Source organism: Pogoniulus pusillus, chromosome 3 (genome assembly GCF_015220805.1).
Source record: "Pogoniulus pusillus isolate bPogPus1 chromosome 3, bPogPus1.pri, whole genome shotgun sequence".
Classification (NCBI taxonomy): Eukaryota; Metazoa; Chordata; class Aves; order Piciformes; family Lybiidae; genus Pogoniulus; species Pogoniulus pusillus.
The window spans coordinates 30059140-30084639 of NC_087266.1; the positions used below are offsets into that span (position 1 = coordinate 30059140).

The 25500-nt window shown below is 39.1% G+C and overlaps 1 protein-coding gene across 2 annotated transcripts; it reads right to left on the minus strand.

The window, feature by feature from the left end:
- Positions 1-1460: 1460 nt before the first annotated feature.
- MRPS31 (mitochondrial ribosomal protein S31) lies at positions 1461-25500 on the minus strand. Of its 2 annotated transcripts, none has more exons than XM_064173578.1 (7): positions 25370-25500; positions 21178-21468; positions 20009-20167; positions 15082-15216; positions 11987-12054; positions 7233-7376; positions 1461-2206 (listed from the first exon to the last, which is right to left on the minus strand). In XM_064173578.1, exons 1-7 carry the CDS (start codon positions 25498-25500, stop codon positions 1995-1997), a joined length of 1140 nt encoding a protein of 379 aa, XP_064029648.1. In that variant the 3' UTR covers positions 1461-1994. The 2 variants fall into 2 exon arrangements, with proteins under 2 accessions (XP_064029648.1, XP_064029657.1); XM_064173587.1 differs by lacking the exon at positions 25370-25500 and adding an exon at positions 24940-25027.

The following is a 25500-nucleotide window of genomic DNA, read 5'->3' on the forward strand; positions in this document are numbered from 1 at the left end:
AAAAGAAAAAGTTATCTGTGTGTTGAATCAAAAATTGAAACTATCCAAACACTAGAAGAGAGCTTGATCTAACTCTGTCCCTTCTGAAGTCAGGAAGCCTCTGAAAATTTCTGCAGAATTTGAACCTTGCCTTTCTTACAGCTAGAGTAAAAAACCTGCTTTATATTTATAGAGCCTGATTCTTGCCCTTTGCCAGTCAGGCACACTCATGTCCTGCAGGTAAGCAGAACACAAGAGCAGTACTTATAGAAAAAAGAGCAACTCTTTTATTTTTCATTCACTTTATAGAACTCTGCTTTAAAATTTTTTTTTTTTTGCATGACGCCAGTGTTTTACCTTCATTCTTTCTCCTTCCTGCAGAAGCTAACAGCTGCTAGACTAGTTGAGTGAAGATGAGAAAACAAGAACACAGTAAGTGAACCTGGAAATGTTCTGGCATTATCCAGAATTCTGAGTGATTAATTCTGGATGAAAATTTAATAGACAACATGTAAAGCATATTGCAACTGCTTAAAAGACATGAAAGACCATATACGTTTAATTAGAATAAAAAACAATCTAAAAAATACTAATTAATTTTGCCGGCATTGGAGGACCAGAGAGCAGCAGTTGCCACACTGTGCGACAGCAGACTTTAGGCACCAATTCTTTTTGCCAGCAACATCAAGTCCTCTTTCAAGCCCTGAGATCACAGGATTACAGGATGTTAAGAGGTTGAAATGGACCTCCACGGATCATCAAGTCCAGCCTCCCTGCCAGAGCAGGATCATAATCTAGTGCAGGTTACAAAGGAACGCATCCGGACAGGTCTTGAAAGTCTCCAGAGAAGGAGACTCCACAGTCTCTCTGGGGAACCTGTTCCAGTGCTCTGTTATCCTTACAGTAAAGAAGTTCTTCCTCATGTTGAGGTGGAACTTTCTGTGCTGTAGTTTAATCCATTGCCCCTTGTCCTATCACAGGGCACAAATGAGAAGAGTTTGTCCCTCCCTCTTGACCCCCAGCCCTCATATATTTATAAACACTGATTAGATCCCCTCTAACTTTTTCTTCACCGGACAAAAAGCCTCAGGTCCCTCAGCCTCTCCCCATAGGGCAGTGCTCCAGCCCCTTAATCACCTTCCTAGCCCTCTGTTGGACTTTTTTGAGTAGATCCCTGTCCTTCTTGAAATGGCGAATCCCAATGCAGGAGATAAGGTCCAAGCTACTAATACTGTAGTAATCATGACTCCACTTGCTCTAATGACATGGAACTTTATGGATTATGTGACAACCAAACCTATTTTTAAACAACAAATACTGATTGGAAAATGGTCAAAAGCTTCAGAATGGATGTGGGGATGGTAGGAGAGACTTCCCATATAACTTTATATAACTTACTATACTTATGCCGTGCAAGCATTGCTGGAATACAAAACCCTTTCACTGAGCAGGTAAACTAACAAACGTTCAATTCAAATGACTTGGTCATTACTAAATTTTTTTTAATGAACTAATAAAAGATAATCAATGAAAGAAGGACAGGAAGGATTAATACCATCCAAACAGGAGTAGATTTAGTGAATTAGCAAAAAGTTATTTTACTAGCAGTTTTTCAGTATTAGAGCTGTATCAGGAGATTTTGAAAAAAATAAAGCACTGTAACTTTTCCAGAAGGGGAAAGATGATCAAACCTGGCAAGACACACACCAGGTGTGAAGAGTGTAGGAAGTGGAATTAGAGCTAGCATTTTGTAGGTCAGTGTCAAATTAAGACAACAATTCTGATAAGCTAAGTTTTAAATGCACACTCCAAGCATGACTTGTCACTTTCTTCTTTTGTTGTCATAAAACATCTACATATACATAGATACACACAGATGGAATTATGACCTTTCAGTTTACTCTTTAAAAAACAACTTCCAGGTCACATGATACACTGATAGTATCTCCATTAGAACAAACCATCAATTTTGACACAATAATGTTTCATTTCAAGGTTAAGCGCTTTCCCAAGTCTCAAATCTCTTGAAGAAATTCCTTCTTTTCCTCAAAATAATTCCGAAACCACTCAATATGTTCAATCTTCTGTTTAACACTCAGGTATGGGTTTTTTGAAAGCCCACAGATTACTAGTTCCATGAAGTGGCGAATAGGTCCTTGCTTGGGGAAGTTTTTAAGGTGTTTGTCCAGAAAGATATGTTCATGAAATTCAGCATCCTCCTCCATCCCTGACAAAATGGACAAAAAAGGGACAAAGTTATTATCCTACTGTAACAGTGAATCTAACTAAGTAAAAAAGGATACATTTTACAAGTAATCTTAAATTAGTACAATTACTGGTCTGTGTCTTTTAATTCTTTTGCACAATTAAGTCAATCACAGAGAAGTGGTGAAACTGCAGCATTTTAAGATACTAATTTCTCCCTCCACACAAAAAAAATGTCAGCAGATATCATACTCCTGTCTACCACATGACTTCCATTTTGTGATGTCATTTATAAGAGTATTTAATATTTAAATTAACTCACTGTCTGGTAATCTCACAGAAAGCTGATGTTAGAAAAATAAAGCCATTTTCTTGCTAAAAACCTTTTTGTTCAATACGTGAAAAGTTTGATTCATTGTGGGTAGCATCTTTTAGATTGGGGGCACTTCTTAATAACCTGTTTAAGAAAACAATGATTGCCTACATTCAGCAGAGGACTAAAGAATACAAACTAGTCTTGAACAAACGAAGTAACCTCATGAAGTATCTAACACTGAACAGCTAACACACACTTGCATGTTTACTCCCAAGTCACAGACTTAACAATCTATTGCTATCAAATGGGCCCAGAAAATTGTTTTTCAAACACTTTCTGAATGTGTGTATGTTGATGTAGAAATGTTATGTATCTCATCAGCTGCTCTATATAAGCCATAACCAGCACAAAAGATGATGCATATAAAAGGATCCACAGGAACAGGGATTACTGCAGATCTCTAATCAAGTACAGCTCAGCTCATATGGTAAATTTTTGTTCTCTGCCCTATGGATTTCCTACATGCAGAATAAAAAGCTGCTTCTGCAGTTCCCTGTTCTGAGATTAAAAAAAAAACAAGACAAACTGGGATTCGCAATGAAAGTGTAGTTGGCTGTCTGTATTAGCTCAGATGCAATACGTGATTTCACAATATCAAATAAGAAGTATTAAAATTAAGGTAATTAAGACATGTCTGTCCTAGGCCTCCTCCGGTGTTAAGAGCTTCTGCAGTTTCAGAAGAAATTATGCACATCTCTGGGCTGAATAAATCTCTTAGCTTGTATATGTTAAGTTTGCATTATTTTTTTCCTGGTTTAAACTTTAGGTTTAAAGTATCTGCAATATAGAATCACAGAATTATACGGGCTGGAAGGGACCTTGAGGATCATCTAGCTCCAATCCTCCTGCAATGGGGCAGGGACACCTCACACTAGATCAGGTTGCTCAGAGCCCGATCCAGGGAGGTCTAAGGAGCTGCGAAACACCTCTATTTTTTCCAGAAATTATCAGTACCAACTACATGACACATTTATCTCCTTTGCCCTTTACAAAGAAAACGATTTCCTTCTTCAAATGCTCTCTTCCTTTTCCTTTATGTTAAAAGGAAAAAAATTAATCAAAACCGTTTATGTCAGCCTTCAAAGTTGTATTTCTGCCAAGCTTGGAAACCTATGGCTTACAGAAGCATGCCACCTACACCAACCTGTCCCCACCAAAGGAAGATGGAATCTCACTGTAGCTGGATGCTTTCACAAGCTAACATCCTTTCCAGATTTACATACCTTTCTGGTCACAAAACTCCAAGAGAACTAAACCAACAAACCCACTACTGAAAGTATCTGAATGATATTGATGGTATACTTTGGCTCTCTGGATGCTGTTCTTTTGGGGACAAATAAAGGACATCAGGAGAAATAATGTCTAATTAATAATTTCACCAATTTTAATCTCTAAACCAAAATAAGTTGAATCATTTATAGTCTCACAAAAATGGAAGTCAGAAGGAAATACGACATCATGCATTTTGATCTCCCATTTGTCAAAGACATGATACATGGCTTGAGAATGAAGTTCAAACATTTCAGTTAGACTACGTTATTTCAATCCTCAAAAAAGTGCATCATCAAATGAGACCACAATTGCCCAAAGCATCAGAGGCAGAGACTTCTGGTGGGAACTGATTAGATGTAATATGCTTGCATGACTCCCCCCACCCTCAGCAAAATATAACTCCTGCTGCATAGGAAAAACATGCCTGTCCTTCAGTCTCTCTTATACTGTCCTCAGAAATCTCATTTGAAAAAATATGCATGGTGGGAGTCTGAAGTAGAAGATTTTCTTTATCAATCTCAAAGCAAGAAGACATTCACTCTCAATATCCTATTTCTAGTATGCTCGACATACTAGAAAACAGTAAGTCTGGGCAATTTATCTAAAACACTAACCCTTCCAAATACGACCAACCTTGTCCTAAAGATGACAAAAGGAGACCAAATATCGTGATGCAATGAAAGATGTCCCTGCACATGGCAGGGGGTTTGGACTAGACAATTTTTACAAGTCCCTTCCAGAACAAACCATTCTATGATTCTGGGATTTTTAAAACGAGATAAATAATACCCTAGAATAGATCCAGAATTAACAAAGCAAACCTCTCCTCCAGTGTTCTCTAATATTTGCCACCTCTTCTTCTCAAACTGATCCAATGCTTCTCTGCTGACAACAGCATCTCAGCAAAACAGCTTGAACAGGACCTGGTGAGCTTTTGCCAAGGAAAGTGAAAGTCATCAGGTCCCTTTAGGAGTTAATTTTCTGAGACTTCTATTAAGCCTGTAATTTCTGCCCTTACAACCTCTGGCCCAAGAGAAGCATTTACTCCTTAAAATGAGGTGTTAAACAAATAAGCACCAACAATATGCACTACTGTTTCTAATGACTGCAGTCCTCAGGCTTTATCAAAGCATAAATGCACAGAAATAATTTTTAAAAGGGGCAAATATCAATGTAGTTTATTGCTATGGCAAGTCTTGGAGCAGAAACAAAGCTACTAGAAGCAGAAGAGGAAAGCAGAAAGGAGCAGAGCAAATTATGTTATGCAAGCCGTACTAACGGTTTGCTAATCCAGTAAAAATTAATCAGAGGTCAGAGAGATGGAGAGTGACTTCAACTGCATCAGATAAAGGAAAGGGCAGGAAGGAGCATAAAACAGGGCAGCAGAGCAAGGGTAGGGAAGACTGCTACTGGCCACTGCAGCAAGCCAGTACACCTAAGCCACATCTTCAGTCTTAAAAATCATGACCTTGCTCTGACGCCTCAAAGCACAGCAGAGTGCCATGGTAAATCACTCTAAAGAGAGCATCAGAGATACTCTAGAACCAAGAAAAACAGTTGTAAGCTATCTTCTTTTTTTTTTCTGTTTCACTTAAAACTTTTAAATGCTTTCATAATACTAAGAGTATATGTGCTTCCTCACTAGAAAATGTAATTACATTTCTGTTTTAACATCATGTGCTTGTGGCATGAAAGACAAATCACAGAGTTCTTGACAAATGGCAAGCTGAGGTCCTATTTTCTAACAGTCATTTCCCTCAATAAGAGAACTTCAAAACTAACAGTAGGAAGAGACATCTTTCTTTTGCAGAGCCACTGGATAATTCCAGAGTGTGCTGATATAATTGGAACAAGGTACTCAAGCTTTTAACTGTGCTTTGACATACCTGACCTGATTAACAGCCTGTGGCTGGCAGTCTGATAGCATAGTATTTTCTGGCTTGATATTTCAACCTGAGACGTGATAGATTTTTGGAACACTTCACTGGAATTTTCCACATGGCTTGTCTTTGTGGGCAAATCAATAAAGATTCTTGTTTAAGTATATGTAAAGACTCTTTGTCCATTTGCCACCCCATCCCAGACAGCACATTTAAGGACACATTGGAGCAACAGAAAAACCATTGGCTGCCAAAGACGCCTGGTCCAACTTACAGCCCCCGACAGCAGGCTTCCAGCCATATTACAACAACAGAAAAGCCCTTGGCCACAGTGGTTTTAAGCTTGCAAAAACATGACTAGAGCATACTCAGATTTCTACATGATGGAACAGATCAATTCTGGCAGCAGTGATTAAATTCTGTGAAGAAACTGCCAAAACAGGACGAGAATAAACATTAAGAAACAATGAACCACATTATGCAATTTGCAACTCAGTATCAGACAGATTTTCAAAGACTCTCCACTTCAGATACCAAACTGCTTTGCTCTCAGCAGCTGAATCATTCTAAAATGGTCCTGTTTGATGTGTTTAGTCTTAAAAAAAAGCACAAAAAAAAAACCCACACAGCCAAGCTCTCCCTGATGTTATGAGGTTCCCTTTCCTAAAGTGCACACTTGCTTTGTGTAGTTGTTCTTCCCTTCCTTAACATTTGTGCTCTCTCTCTGTTGGCTTAACTTCACACAGAGCTGCTTCTTTTTTTTTGAAAAGGCAATCAAAAGCCTGCACAAAGATGTCTAGTTAAGATAGATATTGTGACTACTTATTCTTATGAAATGGGTAGAACAGAGAAAACGGACAATCATTTAGCACTCAGCTGGCGCAGATATGGAATTGGCAGATACCAGATTCTGATCTGGCTAGCCATTTGGTCTGACAGCCTCACCAAAGAACAGAATCAGTCTTATAAAATGCACACTTTTGACTTTCTTCATCCTCTGCTAGAAGTTTCCTTAATGAAGTTCCATAGTAAAAGGTATTATGTAATAGATCTGAAGAGCCTTTTGGTGTTGAAAGCATCATGGGAACGGGAGAAGGAGAGAGTGAGCGAGCGAGCACGAGAGGGAGTTCTCTTCTTGGCAACAGCCATTCCTCAGATCAGCCAAACCCACTGCAGGACTACACCTGAACAGTGCCAGAATAAGTTCATCTCAAGCATCTCTGATTTGGAACAGTTGGAAAGTTGCATTTGTTTACTACCAAAAGCATGACTCATCACTGAGCCACAGAATCATTTTGGTTGGAAAAGACCCTTAAGATCATTGAGTCCAACCAGCCCAGCTCCTGTTATTTTAATCAGATGAAAACAAAGGCTGCGTAAAATAGCCCAGTCACTGGTTAGGGCTGTTGACTCCCAGTTCCTCTGAACTCTACGTTAAAGCAGTCAAAGATCATAACATGCTCTTAATTCTCAACAAAAGATAAATACAGACACATAATAAAAGTTAACAGTGCATCTACCAGCTTCATTGTCAATTGGGAACTCCCACAGTATTCCTTCTTTTGTCCACTGTATCATCTCCTCAAAACCGTTTCGGGGAGGCTGCGCCGTTACTGCTGCAATCTCCTTTGCAAATTCCAGATCCCAAATTGTTGGTGGAGATACTGAAAAAGAAATTTTGTAAACATCTGTCAGCATGCTGAAGAATTCTTGCTAGCTAAACCAAAAATCCTTTAACTTTACTTTCAGCTGTGTGAATTTTTCTGCCCTAGATGTCAGCATCACCTGTCTCAAATGTGAATTGTCTGTTGAAATGAAAGTTCACTGAATTCTCAAATGCCTGATGAAAAAGTATTCTCAACTCCTAGGAGACAATATATTACTAAGCCTTTCACACAGAGCAGGAATTTAATTTTACCACAATCTTTTTTTCGTTTCTCTTTTCACAAATTGTACATACAAAAAACTCTGAAGTAGACTGACACGTTCTGCTAAAGGCATCTTACTTACTAGAGTTTTCAGGTACTTCACAACTATATTCTCTCTCAGAGAGACAACTCAGTCTGAACTGATGGCAATTCCTTCCCCAACACCCCTAAGTCTCCCAGCTTTTGTCTCTCGGGCTTGAGAAATTCTGATTTCTTATCCTTCTCCTGAAGTCAGACAGTCCCATTAGGGATGCATCTGTCCTGATTAATTTTTTTTTAATCCAAGTGTACACATATGGCATCAGAATTACTCTTAAGGAGTTCCTGCCCCTCCACCCAAGAGAACTGGTCATGAGCCCAGACTGAACTGCATCACTGAAGTTAAGCGAACAAGCTGTTACCACAGGACAGTGAAGAACCACTGGGAGTGCCTTGAGCTGCTGTCTCATGATCCGGCCCAAGTCATGCTCCCCTTTCCTTTATTGTCTCTCCCTGTTCACCCTAAACTCCTTGCAACAGAGATCTTGACATGAATTCAAATGTCACAGTCCATTTCAAGTGGATCATGGCCAAACAGCTATTACTTTACTATTCACAAGTCAAGTATTTGAAATTAAGACATAATTTAATCTTTGGCTCAGTAGCTTTCATCTCAACTGAATTAAAAAAAAAAAAATCCAAAAAACAAAACAATCTTCCCCTTTAAGAAAAAAGCAAACAGTATTATTAACATTATTTTTACATATTGACAAGTGCTTCTTCTTTGATTTGAAGACTGTAGGCAGGAATAAAATATAGATAAAAGACAATGTGAAACATCATACTGGAATGAGATTATTGTCACATCTTAAATAATATCTGATAATGCTCTGATAAAAAGTCTAATAGAAGAAAGCAGAAATTAATCTTTTCAAGCTTACATTTAAAGGTAATAAACATATTTTCACCTCTGTGAATCAGAAAACACTACTGATACTTTACATTCACAGTTACTGATATGCCAACAGTTAGGAATTTTGTTTTTCCAGGACACCAATTTACTTCCCAGATAAGAACTGGGTTTCCAAAATAAATATTAAATATACCAAACAACTTATTTGTCTTCCACAAACAATATTTTAACTCATTATCTACACTAATACGAGCCAAGAAAGTGAAAGCAAACGAATCAAAGTATCAAGTATCACACTGGCACTTCACAAGATTAGTGCAAAATAATGTTTTGTCAACGGGCTCAGTGAGTAAACCAACCAGTAAGCTTTCCTGCTTTAGAATGTATTCTAGATTTCCCCAAGGCTACCTGGAATCAAATGGGAACACCACATAAAAAGCTTATTAATATCTAGTTATGAACAGAAAAAAGTCCTCTTGCTCTCTTAAACAGTTGGTACATGTTTCTAGATTTGTGTCTCAACTGTCTCAGCTTTTTATCTTGGGTGACTATCACACACCATTGTGTCTGCAGTGTGCTCATGCAAAACCGAAAGGTTACATTCTATTTCCCCCTGAGTAAATTAGATTCGACTCAAGCGCCAGTCACTGAAACATCACATTTGCAAAGACAACTAAAAACAAATGCTGGATTGTTCATTATGTTTTTGTATGTAAAATACACAGGTTTTAAGGTAATTTGAAGTCATAAAAGACAGCAAATTGAATTCCATTCTAATGAGCAACTTTCATAGTGCACCATAGAGGTGGCTGCATTCAGAAAGCCAGGAGCTGCTTGAAAGTATGAAAATATCGCTATTTGTGGTGGTTTAGGCTGTAACCCGCACCCCCCACACTTTTGGAAATGCTCCAGCTAACTCAGATGGACTCTGGGAATATAAATGAAGCTATTTATTTACAGCAGCACAATATACAAGCAGCTATTTACAATATACACAGTTATATACAGAAATATACAAAGGATAAACAATACAGAAGCACAACTCCCCTCCCAGAAACCTGAGTCCCCAGGAGGGGTTCTCAATCACCCCAGAACCTTCCCCTGCCCCTCTCAACCTTACCCCAAATCCTCAGAAAGAATAGAGGTGCAGCCAAGAGGTTAAGAAGGTTAGTGGCAGCGAGGTTAATGAGATGTTGCTCAGTGTGAAGCCAAAAGCAGAGTGAGAACAAAATGGAGAATGTTATCTAATGTTTACTTCTTGTTCCCATAGTTCTCAGCGGGACTGAGAGAGAAGGAGACACAACCATTGTTTTCCTTTTTCAGCCAATTATCTAGTTCTTTTCGCTAAAACATTCTAGCCTGCTTCAAACTAGCACACTATTTGACATTTTACTAAAGAAATTCAGTAAACAAACTAATTTACCCCTGTAGTTTCAACTGTAAAAAACAAACAAACAAAAAAACAAACCAATAAACCAATCATTTGGAATCTAGTGAAAATTAGCAGTCCTACTCTTGAAATGGAAACAAGTGCTTATACTTTTCTAAAACATCAAAGAGGAATACTCTTTCTTCTGCAGCTGTTGGTTTTAAATATAGCTCTAATTCATTGCACTGGAAAAAGTCTTTTTCTCTGAACAGCTTAGGCAAACCAGCCTATTAAAGATCAGTGCTAACACCATATAGTTACACTCTTCAGAAAGAAACTAAGTGGGAGGGGCAACTTTACAGAACTTGCCTGTACTCACACTCTTAGCTCTACTACAAACTGAGTTTTGGCTAAGTCTTTATGTGTGAAAGTATACCCAAGATGAGGCATAAAGACTGCTCCAGCAGACCAGTGCCATTCAGTGAATATGAAGGTGGGTCATATCTGTTTTGCTGCTGATTTCATGTCACTTGAGCTCTGGCAGGTGTATTTGGTGGATAAGGAATTGTTTGTATGGTTGCATTAACTGAGTGGTTGTCAGCAGCTCAATGTCTAGATGGAGATCAGTGACAAGTGGTGTTCCACAAGGGTCTCTATTAGGGCTGTTTAGTATTTTTAATGACAGACGATTGGACTGAGCACACCCTCAGCAAGTTTGCAAGTGATATCAAGCTAATTTGTGAGGTCTACGTGCTTGAGATGTATCCAGAGAGACCCAGACACACCTGAGAAGTGGGCCTGTGTGAGCCTCATAAGGTTCAACAAGGCCATGCATCTGGGTCAGAGCAATCCTCAGTATCAACACGGGCTGGAGGATGAATGGATTGAGAGCAGCCAAGTGGAGAAGGACGTGGAGCAAATGGTGAATGAAAAACTGGACATAAGCCAGAACAGGCCAGAAAGCCAGCTGGCTTTGCCAACAGAAGCATGGCCAGCAGAATAAGGGAAGCAATTCTGCCCCCCTGCTCTGATGAGATCGCACCTGGAGTAATGTGTCCAGGTCTGGAACCCTCAGAAGAAGAACATGAACCTGTTGGAGGGAGTCAAGTGGAGGGTCACAAAAATGATCAGACAGCTGTAACACATCTCTTGTGAAGACAGGCTGAGAGAGTTGGGGTTGCCAGCCTGGAGTAGAGAAGGACTGGGGGAGACCTTATAGCAGTCTTTCAATACTTAAAAGGGGCCTAAAAGAAAGATGAAAATAGACTTTTAGTAGGGCTTGTTGTAAGAGAAGAAAGGGTAATGGTTTTAAACTAAAAGAGAGTCAATTTAGTCTACACATAAAGAAGAAATGTTTTAAAATGAGTGGTGAAACACTGGAACAAGCTGCCCAGAAACGTGGTGAAAGCTCCATCCCTGGCAACACTCAGTGTGAGGTTGGATGGGACTCTGAGCAACATGATCTAGTCAGATGTCCCTGCTTGTTGCCAGAGGGTCATGCTATATGAGCATTAAAGGTCCTTTCCAATTCAAACCATTCTGTGATTCTAAATATAATGAAAAGCTTCCCAGCAGGTAAACCAAGGCACATTGAGGGTGTTTCAAACTACATACATACCACGAAAGAAGAGAAGGCCACAAAGCAATTAAATGTATGGTCTTGCTTACTTTCTACTATGCTTTTGCTTAGTCACTTGAGCAGCACACTTGTTTCCCTGGGATCACAACCTTGTGGGTTTTTGCCATTAAGGAAATGCAGCAAGTTTGCAACTTGACCAAATAAGGTACTTGGAGCCGACATACTCATTCTCCAGGTTGTTTTACACTCACAGAATAAAGATTGGCTTTAGTGACAAAAAGTCAGCTTTTTGTCTTCAAATACAGTAACAGAGCATCCTACTGATCTCTTGCACAGCATGGAAGCTTTGCTTATTAAAATCAAAGTTGTATTATTAATTTTTTTTATAGGCCTCAAAGCAGGAAGTTAATAGGTCATGTCTCCTTCCACACAAGTGACTCTCTTTAATATTCTAAACCTTGAGAACTTGGCTTCACGGGGTTTTTCATTACTGAATTTCCACTAACCTGTTTCCAGTGCTTTTTCTGTAGAAGCCTTAGTGAATATATTAAGCCTCCTTCCTACTTTGAGACTTCTATAAACAGAAAGGAAAAATGATATTCAGTATTTCACAACACTTCACAACACTGCCAGACAACAAATTTGAAAGGACAAAATATTCTCATGAACTAACAAGTCTCCAGAGGAAAAAAAAAAAAAAAAAAAAAAGAGATAGTGACTCTCACTAAATCTTCAGGTTTTTAACCAGAGAGGTGTTTATGACTTTATTATTTGTCTGTAATAGAGCTTCCTAAAACATATCTATGTGAAAGAATGAGCATAAATCAAATATTGTATTTGCAGTCATTTTTTACTGAACTATTTTGGAATCTGAATAAAACTAAACAGTATCAAATCGCAGTACTCAAGCACTTTTACAAAGGTGCAACTAAAAAGTGAATCTGGTGATTTGGTGATTTTTTCCCCTGTAAAAATATTGCACAATTCAGGAAGAGAAAAGGCAACATCTAAATCAAACAATTCCTGCTTTATGACATAAATAGCCTTTTTTGAAGATTACAGAGTCACCTCCTCTGCCATATGGCAAACACTCAAAGTGTATCTGTATGCTGTATTTTAAATAGCATTACCATGATGCTCTTTCTTTTGAATATAAAAGTATTTCATTTTGACCATCTATTTTTAATCACATTTATCTTTAGCATAAGCTTATACTAAAAAATAAAATATTTTAAAAATGAGTCCATGAGTTCAACAAGTAATCAAAATATTTTTTCTAATAAATGGAAACAAAGGAAAAACAATGCTTTTACTGTAGAACACAATGAACTTTAGAACAAATGATTCTTTTAATCATACAATCTTCCAGGTTTCCACTGAAGAAAAGTTCCTACTTTATGTTATTACTTACCCACTGTTACCCTGGCAACATTTGCCCTTCCTGACTTTAAAATTTCTCCTCTGGATTTACTGAGAATTTCTGATGGCCACAACTACTTCTACAAACCTACTCCTATCACATTTTACTGAGGTACCCTGGATTTATTTCAGCACAGAGAAATCTAATTACAAAGCCTTAAAAGAACGCATATTTAGGAGCCTATTTTCCTGTCAGTGTCTAACTCCTAATCACACTGGCCAAAGACATAAGCATCACTTGGAAGAACAACTATATTAAAATGATCAGTTCAATGACTATAAAGCAACATCCCTCATTTCATTGAAATCTAATTCAATTTAAACTTAGATATTCTTCCTAACTCATTCTTTTCATACTATATTAACCCATTCTTTTAATATTATCAATAGATAAATACATCCCTTAGATCTTCAGGGATGCAAAAGGAAACTTAGGACTGAAACTGCAGATGGTTTGCTCATAGGTATTTTAGAAACTATTTTAAGGTACTGCTCCTCAAGTTACATATCAAGTAGAACTTCACACAGAGGGCAAGAGAGCTCGGATATCATAAATTTAATGTGTTTTCAAACGTAACTCAAATTCACTTTACTCTGCAGCATGTCAACAAGTTTAGCAATTATATACTATAATGCACACTGTACAGGAACATCATGACTCAAATTTTCAGTCTATACTTCTAGATCATACTATTCCTATTCTTTCAAACGATGAAACATCTTTAATCCAACATCAAGTGTTTCTCATAGAATCATACTGTAATAACAAAACTACTTCCATGTGAGTATATACTGTCTGGTAATAAACCCTATATTAGAAGTGTCTATAAATCCAGTCATCATCTGATAGTGAAGTCCATTCCTTGCTCCTCAAACCAGCAGCTTACAGCTGAGTGAGAACCCCAGGAAAGAAATAGCTCAGTCAGGAGCGCTTGGTCAAAGAACCTTGTTCCATTACAAGAAGCCCCTCTTGTACTTTGCATTAGGAAAATACTGCCCTGTAATACCAAAGGGGCCCAGGAGATACTTCCCCAACATATTTTAGCAGATGATAGTTTAAGAACAAGGAAGCTACTAAAAAATATTTCAGCAAGCCAAGTTAAGTTCTTGCAATTACCAACTACAAGCCACTCCTTTGAGGCTTCTGCATGATCTACGTGGCCCAGTGTATATGCTCCAATTTGTTCCTTATGGGAAATCACAATTCTCTGTTTATGAGATACTGTAATAGACATCTCAACCAAGAGAGCAGATTATTGTACACCTACTCACCCATAAATTTATGTATTTTTTTACTACTATTTATCCAAATTGTCTTTAGCATCATCTATCTAAACACAAATAAATTCCTCAAATCCCAGCCCTCAAGTCCAAAAGAGGGAACTCATCTGCAAAATAAATTAATGATCAGAGAAGCTAATCTCACTAAAAATAGAACTGCTTGAGAAAGGCTTGATGAGAAGGAAGATGATGATGAGCTGTCACAGGGAAATCAAAAGACTGCAGGCAAGAGAGTGTAACTTACAGGAGTAGAAGAAATATTTAAGACCATTCCTTCATTTGTTCAGAAATATACTGGCCACATAAACCAACAGCAAAATGAATTTAAGGAGTACCTCCAAATCATCATGTAAATTATAAAGATAATTTCAAAGACTGAGAATGTCACAGGCAGTTGAGAAATCAACCACACAATGACTTATTAGTTGAAAAAAGATGGTAAAAAAAAAAACAAACAACCTTAAAACCTCTTGAAAACCGCCAACAGAATGGATGAAAGTTTTCTAAACACAAAACATTTATCACAAAGTTTTCCATTAGGGGAAAGCCTTTATTTCTCAAAAAAAAAAAAAAAAATCAGAAAATGAGCTAACTGTATTATGCATAAGTGAAAATAATTTAACCTAAACATAACACAAATACATTTCAGCACCAAATATTGTTTTCATCATCTGAGATTTAATATTAAACAAGCAAACACTATTTGATTAGCTGGTTAACGCTAACTAGTGTCCTCTCACAGAAGTTTAATGCATTGCTAACAGTACTTTTCTTGAAAACACTTAAGTCATTCCTTAAGCTCAGAGGTATCACGGGAACACAAATATGTACAACTAGAAGTATTATCCATTAGTAATTGATTGCACACTACTTCTGTTGGGAAAGAACACAACAAAAATACCTTTTAGAGATAAAAGATGGTATTCCAGACTTGTTTTGAATATCCTCATCCAAATCCAAGGAAATGCGATTTGATATCCTCACACCTCTCTGAGCTGGGGACTGCCTTTTAATTGCCATTTCAGAAAGAACGTTGCTGAAATTAAAAACGTGAATGCAAAAACTCAATAAGTGGACAAAGCAAGGAAGGTCCACTCTCAATTGGTTTCATAAGCCTCTATGAGATAGAATTACACATTCTTCACAAATACACACATTTTTAAGTTATCAGATGTTCATGTCTTATTTTTTTAACCACCTCACTTGTTACATTCTTCATAGGTTAAAAGTGTTATTTTAGCCTAGTAAATCAACTTATTTCATGTCCAACTAAAAGAAAAAAAAGTCTGTTGTCTGCAAACCAATATTTAGAGTGTGCTAGGTACATTTTGCTTAAGCAGATGAGGGATTTCTCTAGACACAAAGAATACACTGAAATAAAGAGGTAAAAATCACTGGGATTTTGGACAGAAATCAACAGTGCCCAGGGACAGAGCTGTGCTGCTACAGATCAAAAGGAAGCTTGCCTTCACACATCAGCTGACATGGGTCAACCATGTCACTCAAATAAGTAGGTCACCTTTCCTGATCCACTGCAATGTGTTGCATTGTGTAATCATATTACAGCATTAAGAGATCACATCTTCCTTTGTATTTCTGTAGTCAAAATCATACATGAAGATCAAACACTCCGATCTCATCCAGAGCTGTATGCAGCTCATCCTGAATGCAGACGATAAAACACACCACCTTTCTGCCCCTGCCAACCAGTCCCTTAACTAGTAAGCCTGCTGGTTGGTAAAGACCAAGCTGGTAATTCTTTGGCAAAGACAGGTCTTCACCCAGTCATTTTCAGTAACTGTTCCAGTGACACTTGGGGGTCCCCAAAGCTGAATACAGTACTGCAGGTGAGGTCTCACAGAAGTGGGCAGTCATTCAAAAGTGCAACACTTAAGACATAAACATGATCTCAAAAAAATAAAAATAGTCACAGTCAAAAACACTGCATAACCATTTTATGAAAATATGAATGTAATTCAAACAAAGTTTGTGGCAGTTTAAGCCACAAGATTTTACTGACAAGAAATACTTTTGGAAAAATTGTAAAAGCTAATTGCCACAGCAACACAGCAGGACATCTTTTTGGTCTTGGATGTGGTTTCAAATGGCAAAAGAACAGCATAGCACTTTAAGTACCTACTCTGAAAGAAAGGCGTCTAAAAACATGTCTTAATTTCATTTTAAACTTAAAAGACAATCTCAGATTAGCTGTGTTTCTCATGATAGAAATTATTCTATGAATTGCCCACTAGCATAAGTGAGCTGATGTTGGGCCAAAGGATTAACACACTTCTAAGGGTCAAAGGGGCATAATTCCTAAGGGCAGTCACATACAGAGCAGCCTAACCACTTGACTCTACTGCAACTGAAAAAGCTGAAGTGTTCCCATACTCCAGGGGGACCAGACTCAGAGAAGCTCTCCTCGCAGCTTTGATTTGTGGTTTTGCACAGTAGGTCTGAGCAGACTATGCTACCAGGCTATCAGAACAAGATAACAATCACAGATTCTCTCTCCTTCCTGACTACCAACCAATAATTAGAATATAGAAAATGTTGATCAGAAAAGCTTTTGATACACCCTAGCCAAAACTCTTGAATTACTTTTCTTCTTCCTCACCCAAACAGAAGCTGACATTTCAGCTTGTGGTGGTGTAGATTTTATTTTGGAAAGCGTTGTTGTAATTTCCACTGAGTGAAACTTCATCCCACACTGAGAAAAATAAATTCCTGTATCGTTAATATTTTCCTCTCCCAGTGAACACGCTGTCCTCAGGCTGTCTACAAAACAAGGCGGAGAGGCAACTGCGTACAACAGTGACCTCTGGAGGCCAAGCCACAGTCCTGGGTGGGGGGAAAAAACATCAGTACAAAGATCTGGACGGCATGCAATTTATTTCATACCCTCATAAATCTCAATAGCTGCACATTAGAGCGTTCTACTGCTTATGAAGGTATCTCATTTTTAAGTAGTTTCAAACAACAGAGACATATATATTTTTAATTGTGTAAATGAAAACTTAAATTGCCTGTATTCTTGTTTTCAGACTAAAAAAATCAACATGAAATAACCATGTAAAAATAAAAGTAACTGTTTTCTAATATGTTTAAAGTATTTTAGTGCCTAGCTCCTTCTGCTGAACATTTTTTAATCGTGAATGGTTGCTGTTAACCAAGTTTTCAGTCATGAAAATCAGCAGAATTTGCTGGTCTTCCTAGAAAACTCATCCACTGATAGATAAGAGTTTTAAACTGCTACCCAACTATAAAGAAAACAGAATTTTTCAGAACATAGTGCAAAAAGTTAACATACTCCCAGGTAGAAACAAACTAGTTCACGAACCTGCCTCGGGAAGTAGCACTTGCCAACTCAAAGCAGAGCAAGCAGGCTATGACATTCCCAGACAATCAAAAAGCCTGATTTTTGCTGAGTAAAATATATTTTTCTAACCATAATGATTCACCCACAAGCACATTATAAAACATTCTAATAGCACATCTTAACCCATCAATCAGCTATATAGAGACACTATGCAGCTGCAGAGACTTCAGCCTTTACATTTCTGAAGAATTCTCTTTCAAGAGAAAAAGCCTTTTTGCTTCAATAAAAACTTCCTTAGACACCTTCGTTCTTCCACAACAGCCACAGCTGGGAAGAGCTTACGGGAAAGTGCAATGGGTGGTGGTCAATGAGCCCATGAAGCTCATAGGCAAACCCAACCACACTCAGAGAGCCTGAGTATGTACACCTTAATGAACAGAAGCAGCCACATAAGAGGTTAGTCACTGCATGCCATTAGCTCAGCCAGTATCAGTATGGTCCTTCAACAACTTGTCAGATGCTGAGGCTGTTCAATGTCAGGAAGAGAAGGCTGAGGGAGGACGTCATCACTGTCTACAGCTACCTGAAAGGATGCTGTGGAGAGGTTGGTGCTGGTCTCTTCTCACAAGTAAACAGTGACAGAACAAGAGGGAATGGCCTCAAACTGGGACTGGGTAGGTTCTCAAACTGCAACTCGGTAGGTTTAGACTAGACATTAGAAATTTTTTTTCATGGAAAGAGTGGTCAGGCATTAGAGTGGGCTGCCCAGGGAGGTGGTTGAGTCACCCACCCTGGGTATGTTTAAAAGTTGTTTGGATGTGGTGATTAGGGATATCATTTAGGGTGAACCTTAGAGAGTAGGGATATTGGCTGGACTTGGCAATCCTGAAGGTCTTTTCCAAATGGAATGTTTCTGTGATGCTGTGAAATAGGTTCTTAACTGTATGTAACCTGGCATATAACTTACAGCTGACATCATTATTAAGACATCTGTGTACTCTTGCTCCCAGTGAGAGAGATGGAACAACCTCACTGATAAGTGCTAGTTCAATGAACACAAGCTTTATACAAAATATTCATTATTTATTCTCCATACATTAGGAAGTGTCTCTTAAGCTTCAGGTAATACTGCACACATAAAGAAACCAAACGCAAGTAAAGCAGAAACATCAATTTTACATTAAACAGACTGCTAACCTCTAAAGCTACGCATTTTCGATCCAAGAGCTTGTAAATAGATAAGCTTCTGTCAAGTTCCTATGATTTCTTATATTTGGGCTGAGAGGACACCATGAAAAAAAAAGAAGAGAGTCTTTGGAGATTCTTGCATGTGCTACCTAAAGCCATGCTTCCTCCTCAAATACTACAGACTTCACATATTTAAAGAATTTAATTCTGTACTCCACAACCATTAATAGCACTCTTGGTAGAGAATCACAAACACAGATTAAAAAGGAAATTCACAGTGTCTTCCTCTTCCTTTCACAACCTCAGAAGCATATGCATTTTGTTTAACAAAGTCATTCATTAAGTATTGTCCTTCCTGATCTAACTGCGACCACCTAACTTAACCTATTTTATAAGCATCTGCCATGTTCTTCCTTAATTTTTTCACTCAAAGGGCAGACATCAACCACAAACATCATTAGCTTGTCTGTTCTGTTCGCAGCACACAGATAAACATACAAAGCAGATCCTCCCTTGCTCCATAGAGTAACCCACAAATAATAATACATGGATCAAACTTTAAATGATGGCTTTGGACAAATTTTCACAAAATAAATCAAAACTAAGATAAGTAGCTTGCAGTTCACATTGCAAACAGCCATAAATACGGGTTCACATTCCTATTTTGCTGAAGATCCCGTTTTCTATTTAGGTCAGCATTTCACCTGGCTTTAATGCCTGAGGACCTGAGCATTAGCTGAAAAAACACCAAGAGAAGGAAAAAAGTTGTAATTAGCCATCACCCAAAAGAGCAGTTTCAGTTTCCAGACAAATGTTCCTCATCTATTTGAAAGTCACACTGGAAACGGACTTAAGCCAAGTGATGAGTTTCTTGAGTTGACTGGAAAGTTTTGAAAGGAAGGGTGGGGCTATAAATAGAGCTGCTCTAGTTCCATTCTGCAGAGCTGTCATGAAAATTCACCAGTCCCAGACAGAGGTCTGAAACGTTCACAAATCCAACCATTGTGTGAGAATTTCAGAAGCTTGGGGGAAAAAAAAAATAAAAGATCTGTTGTTTCACTAGCCCATCCAAGCAAGCAATGATCCTGGGCAGGAAAACAATTCAATTTCTGCAAAAAAAAGTTTTAGAATAAGTATGGCAAAATTTAGGGCCTTTAACATAATCAGACTATTGATGTTCCAAATATTCATTAACTCCAAGAACAACCTGTTCAAATGTATCTTTTAGGGCCATCTTTCCAACACAGAACCCAGTCATCTTCAAACTGAAATGGAAAAAATCAGAATCTCTATTATTCAGAGTAGCATTCAATAAACATACCGTAAGTCAATAGTTGTCCCCTTTTTCTGTTTATCTGTGATTTCTTCATGTCGTCTTAATTGTGCAAGTAATTCTGATTCTGTTTGTTTCTTGTTGAGTGGTAGGGAAGATGCAACTGCAGAAGCAGCCTCCACCAATTCTGGATTTAAAGGCTTGCCTCTGTAAGAGACAATGAAGATACAAAAAATAAAAGCCTTAGTATATTTAAAATGTCATTTCTGTACTGTCATTTTATGTCTTAAGAACACTCAAGTTACAGTTGCACATTATCCTAAACGGGGATGGCCATTATTGGCATTAACCGGTGGAGCACCTGGGTAAAAGGACTTTTTGTTCACCAATATGGTTAGATGGTCATAATCCACTTTATTTCCATGATACAGTGACTTATGTGCATTCTAGCAAGAGGCGTGCTCCACCAAGATTGGTTACAGTCAGAGGGTACAGGGTTACTTGTAAGGCATGGATAGGTCAGTATACCATAACAATTTGAGGGTCAGCCTCTGGGGCTGGCTAAACTCTGCCGACCTGCAGCTGCATGTGGGGGGAAGCCACCCTGTGCCTGCTATCTAAACTCCCAAGATGGATTCAAGGACATTCCCAGCACAGGTTGCTCATGTTTATCATTTCTGTGTCCTCTGCTAGCAAGAATTTCTCCAACAGGCCATCATCAACTGCCAAATGGCACTGACAAGCTCTTGTTCTCAAACCTAGGAAAATGTCAGCCCTATGCTACTGCATAGCCCCTTGGACATGAAGCTTCAAGACCACAGGCAGCAAAGACCTGCAGGGTTATAAACTTGATGTAACACATTGTGGAGGGGTGCCATTCAAAAGCCTTGACAATCATGACGATATTCTTACCTATTTTTCTTCTTTTTTGGACAATTTTATTGTATTTTATGCAGATGGTATTGCCCCTCTCTTTAAACTAACTTTCTATAGGTAGATACTACTGCTACCTTGCAAGAGCTCCAGTGCAGAAAAAAAGTAGCACATAGTAGAAAGCACACATCTTTTGCTCATATTCTTTCCTGTAATTTCCTGCAGTCTGCATCTGTATACCATATACTTGGAAATGGCATTTGATGCTTCATTTCATCCTAGATAACGAAAAAAAATATTTAAAAAAGTAGAAAACAGGACAAGAAAAATTTGTTATACTTTACCGCTGGATGCCTTCTGTAGATCTCTGAGGCACAGCCCCTTCACTGTCCAGGCCTTTCAGGTTGTCTGTGGCTTGCTCTTTGATGTCATGTGTTTTTAACTGTTGAAGTTTCTTGCTGTAGCTCATTTCTACTTTCATACCACCAATAAGGTCTAACAACTTCTGCTTTGGTGTTTCTACTTTACCTTCCTTACTCTCTGATGCCACTTCATTTTTGCTGGTTTTGGAAGCAGTAGACTCATTCTTCTCAGCAGAAAGCACACTGCTTGTGCTGAAGAGTTTCAGTATTTTGCTAGACGACAAGTTTTAAAAAGTTAGAAATGGGGCCCAAGGCTGAATGTGTAAATGTGCAAAGAAATATTAATTGCAACATTCTAGGCCTAACCATATATACACTTGTGTATGTAAAGTACCTGTCAAAAAATACCTTTTGATTTTTGAGAAGGGCTAGGGCACTGTTTAAAACTCTCAGCTATTTATGGTTTCTTCATCTGTGCTAGTTTGAAGCAAGCTAGAATGTTTTGGTGAAAAGAACTAGATAATGGGCAGTGAAATGAAAACAATTGATGTCAACTTCTCTCACAGTCTTGATGAGAGTTCTGGGAAGAAGAAGTAAAACATTCTCCATTTTGTCATTCATTCTGCCTTTGCCTTCAGACCTAATGACATCTCATTAACCTTGCTCCCACTAACCTTGCTCCCTACCCTCTTGGCTGCACCTCTCTTCTTTCTGAGAACTGGGGTAAGGTTGGGAGGACAAGGGGAGGTGTTGGGGTGGTTTGAGAGCCCCTCCTGGGGACTCAGGTTTCTGGGAGGGGAGTTGTGCTTCTATATTGTTTATCCTTTGTATATTTCTGTATATAATTGTATATATTGTAAATAGCTGCTTGTATATTTGCTGCTGTAAAATAAATAGCTTCATTTATATTCCCAGAGGCCGTCTGAGTTAGCTGGGGCAATTCCAAAAGTGTGGGGGGGCGGGTAAGAGCCCAAACCATCACATCATCACAAAAAAAAAAATAAAATCACATAACTTCATTTTCTCCACAAATACACTGTGCCTCATCTACAAAATTAAAACATCTGAGGCAACCCTGCATTAGGTAGCAGACTGAGAATTTTAATATACTGGTATCTAATACTTAAATCCATTAGTACAATAGAAAATTCACTGAAACTCTTAAAATAGGACAACAAAAAGATCAATTCTGGCCACATGCATATTTGGCTTCACATAATTCCACCCTTGCAGCACTACTATGGATTACATTGCCCTACCCTATAGCTTCCAATATAGCAAGCCAAGCATTTTTGCAGCCATAAGACACAAAGGATCCTGCTGCAAGATAACCCATTAACAAATGAAAAAAATAAATTGGGTTTTCTCTCTGGAACAAATACATAGTTTACCACATCACTGCAAAGAAGCTAAAATTGGCAGAGTGCAGGCAAGGATACAAAGCTGGGGACAGCAAGGAGCTGCACAGAATATTGCTGCAACACAGACCAATGGCATTCTCTGAAAAGACTATCATAAAATTCTAATAAATGTTCTCTTTCTCATTATGAAATTAAATGTTTAATACTTTAAATTTGAAACCACTTTTCTTGTTTTAAAAAAACACCTTCAAGTTATTAAATAAAGAACCCTTACAATTAAGTACTAATTTGGATTCAAAATAAAACACTTCTACGGATCACAAAATATTTCAATAAATCTGAAGGAATTTTGACGTATGTTCCTAACTCACACACACCTCTCTTTGGTTAAAAAATATCTGCTAGTACCAGTAGGCACCGCATCACTACTTCAATCACTTGGTACTTAATAAATTGTCAGCACTGAACCCTAAACTTTGATGTTGAAAACCAGAATGAAAATTTAAGGAAAGCTTCAAAATCACATTAGAGAGAAGATGGTAAGTGCCCTGCTGTTTTACACAGGGCAATTCTCCACACAGCCTCTTCATTATTCAGGATGCACATGCCTCCTTAAAACTATCCATTCAGAGATCTTTGCTTACATCATCAGAAAAACAGAGCAAGACTGCAAGACTTTAAAAACAGCAGTACACTGCAGTTTGCTTTGCCGGTACTTTACCTGCCACCAGGTTTGTCCTCTGCTTGGAAACCTAGCCTTAGAAGGCAAATACAGCTACAAAAGAAGCCAACCTGCTTTATACATGAGGCTACCACAGCATCAGAGATTGTTCAAAAACATAAAGGAGCTCTGAAATAAAAGTCATGAATTTATAACTGACTTCTAATGAACAGTCAGTTATATTAATGAAAAATCTTTTAATAAAAAAATTAAATTCCAAATACGATTTTTAGCCAGTGCTTTGGGCATGTACCTCCACTAACAGGCAGCAGAACTCTACACAGAGTTATAAAGGCTGGAAAACACCTTTAAGATCATAAATTCCAACCATAAGCCAACTACCATGATAACTGTGATGGCTTGGGTGTTACCTGCCTCCCACTCTTATTTAATTACCCAGACTAGACTCAGCCGAGCCGGAAATTAGAATGGAGCATTATATTTACCGCTTAGCACAATATACAAGCAGATATTTACAATATACACAGCTACATACAGAAATATACAAGTTAAAAGTAATACAGAAACACAACACCCCTCCCCAAAATCAAAGTCCCCAGGAGGGGCTCCCAACCACCCTTCACAGGACCACAGGCTCACAGAATATTAGGTGTTGGAAGGGACCCAAGGAGATTGAGTTCAACCCCCCTGCCAGAGCAGGGCAGTACTATCTAACACAGATCACAGAGGAACACAACCAGACAGGCCTTCAAAGTCTCTAGAGAAGGAGACTCCACAATCTCTCTGGAGAGCCTGTTCCAGCGCTCTATGACCCTTACAGTAAAGAAGTTCCCCCTTGTGTTGAGGCAGAACCTCTTTTGCTGCAACTTACACCCATTGCTCCTTGTCCTATCACAGGGAGCAAGTGAGAAGAGCCTGTTCCCCGGCTCCTGGCCAACCTTCAGATACTCATAAACATTTATCAAATCCCCTCTAAGTCTTCTTTTCTCCATACTAAAAAGCCCCAGGTCCCTCAGCTTCTCCTCATAAGCTAACCCTAACCCTCCAGTCCCCTAATCATCCTCATAGCCCTCTGCTGGACCCTCTTCAGCAGATCCCTGTCCCTCTTAAACTGGGGAGCCCAAAATTGAACACAGTATTCAAGATGAGGCCTCATCTTATCCCAGACTTTGCCTTATGTTCAAGGTGAGTTTGGAGAATCAGCCAGGGGGATTAGAAAGCAGAAGGATTAGTTAGCAGGATAGGGAGAAAAGCACAGGCAGACAGAGTCAGAGAGCAACTGTGTTATCTATATTTATGGTTTTGTTTTTATACATCTCAGCAAGCCTATAAGTGAAGTAGACATCACCACTGTTTCCTTTTCACAGCCTATAATCTAATTCTTCTCATCAAAATATTCCAGCTAGCTTCAAACTAGCACAATAACTAAACTATATCCTGAAGCACCACATCTACACGCTGATTAAAACACCTCAGGGATGGTAACTTCAACACCTTCCTAGGCACCTGTGCAGCCTGTTCCAATGCCTCGCCACTCTCTCAGTAAATAATTTTTCCGTATTATCAAATATAAACCTTCCCTGGCACAACTTGCGAGGAGAAACCAACACATAGGCCAATCATTCACATCATTCAAAGATGAGAAGGCCGGAGAGGAAAACAACGCGAGAAACACAACCCAAACCGCTTCCCTTTACTTGCCCGGTGCCTTCTGCCCACTAGCGTCAATAGCACACAGTCCCAGCACGACTTTGGCCTGTTTGCTGTCCGAGCAGGTTTAAACCGGAGGCAGTCAGGAAAAGCTGAAGGCCAGGCGGCGGTCAGGCCCCGCGCTCCTCCCGCTCGGTCCAGGCGCCACGGCCACGGCAGAAAGTCGCTCAAACACCAGGTCCTCGCTTTAAGCAACGGCGGCAGCCTGCTCTCGGGGCGCTCCTCGCCCGCGACGCGCCGGCCCCACCTGGAGCGAACCGGAGCAGCTTTTCCCAGGGAGCTGAGCAGATCCCGTCCTCTCACAGGACCGCGGTCTAGGGCATGCGTCATGCTCTTCTAGACATCGCCCGGCAACATCCCCTCCCCCCCCTCCCCGGGTGTCCTCTTTCTTTGGTGAAGGATTTACGGAAGGAGACGGTACCTGTGAATCCTCCCCTTCAGCTGCAATGTCCCCGCCGCCTCCCAGCCGCTCGCCGGTCCTACGAGGAGCTGTGCGGCAAGGCGCCGCGAACCCCTAGCCGCGCCGCCCCAGCCACGGATACGGCTCCACAT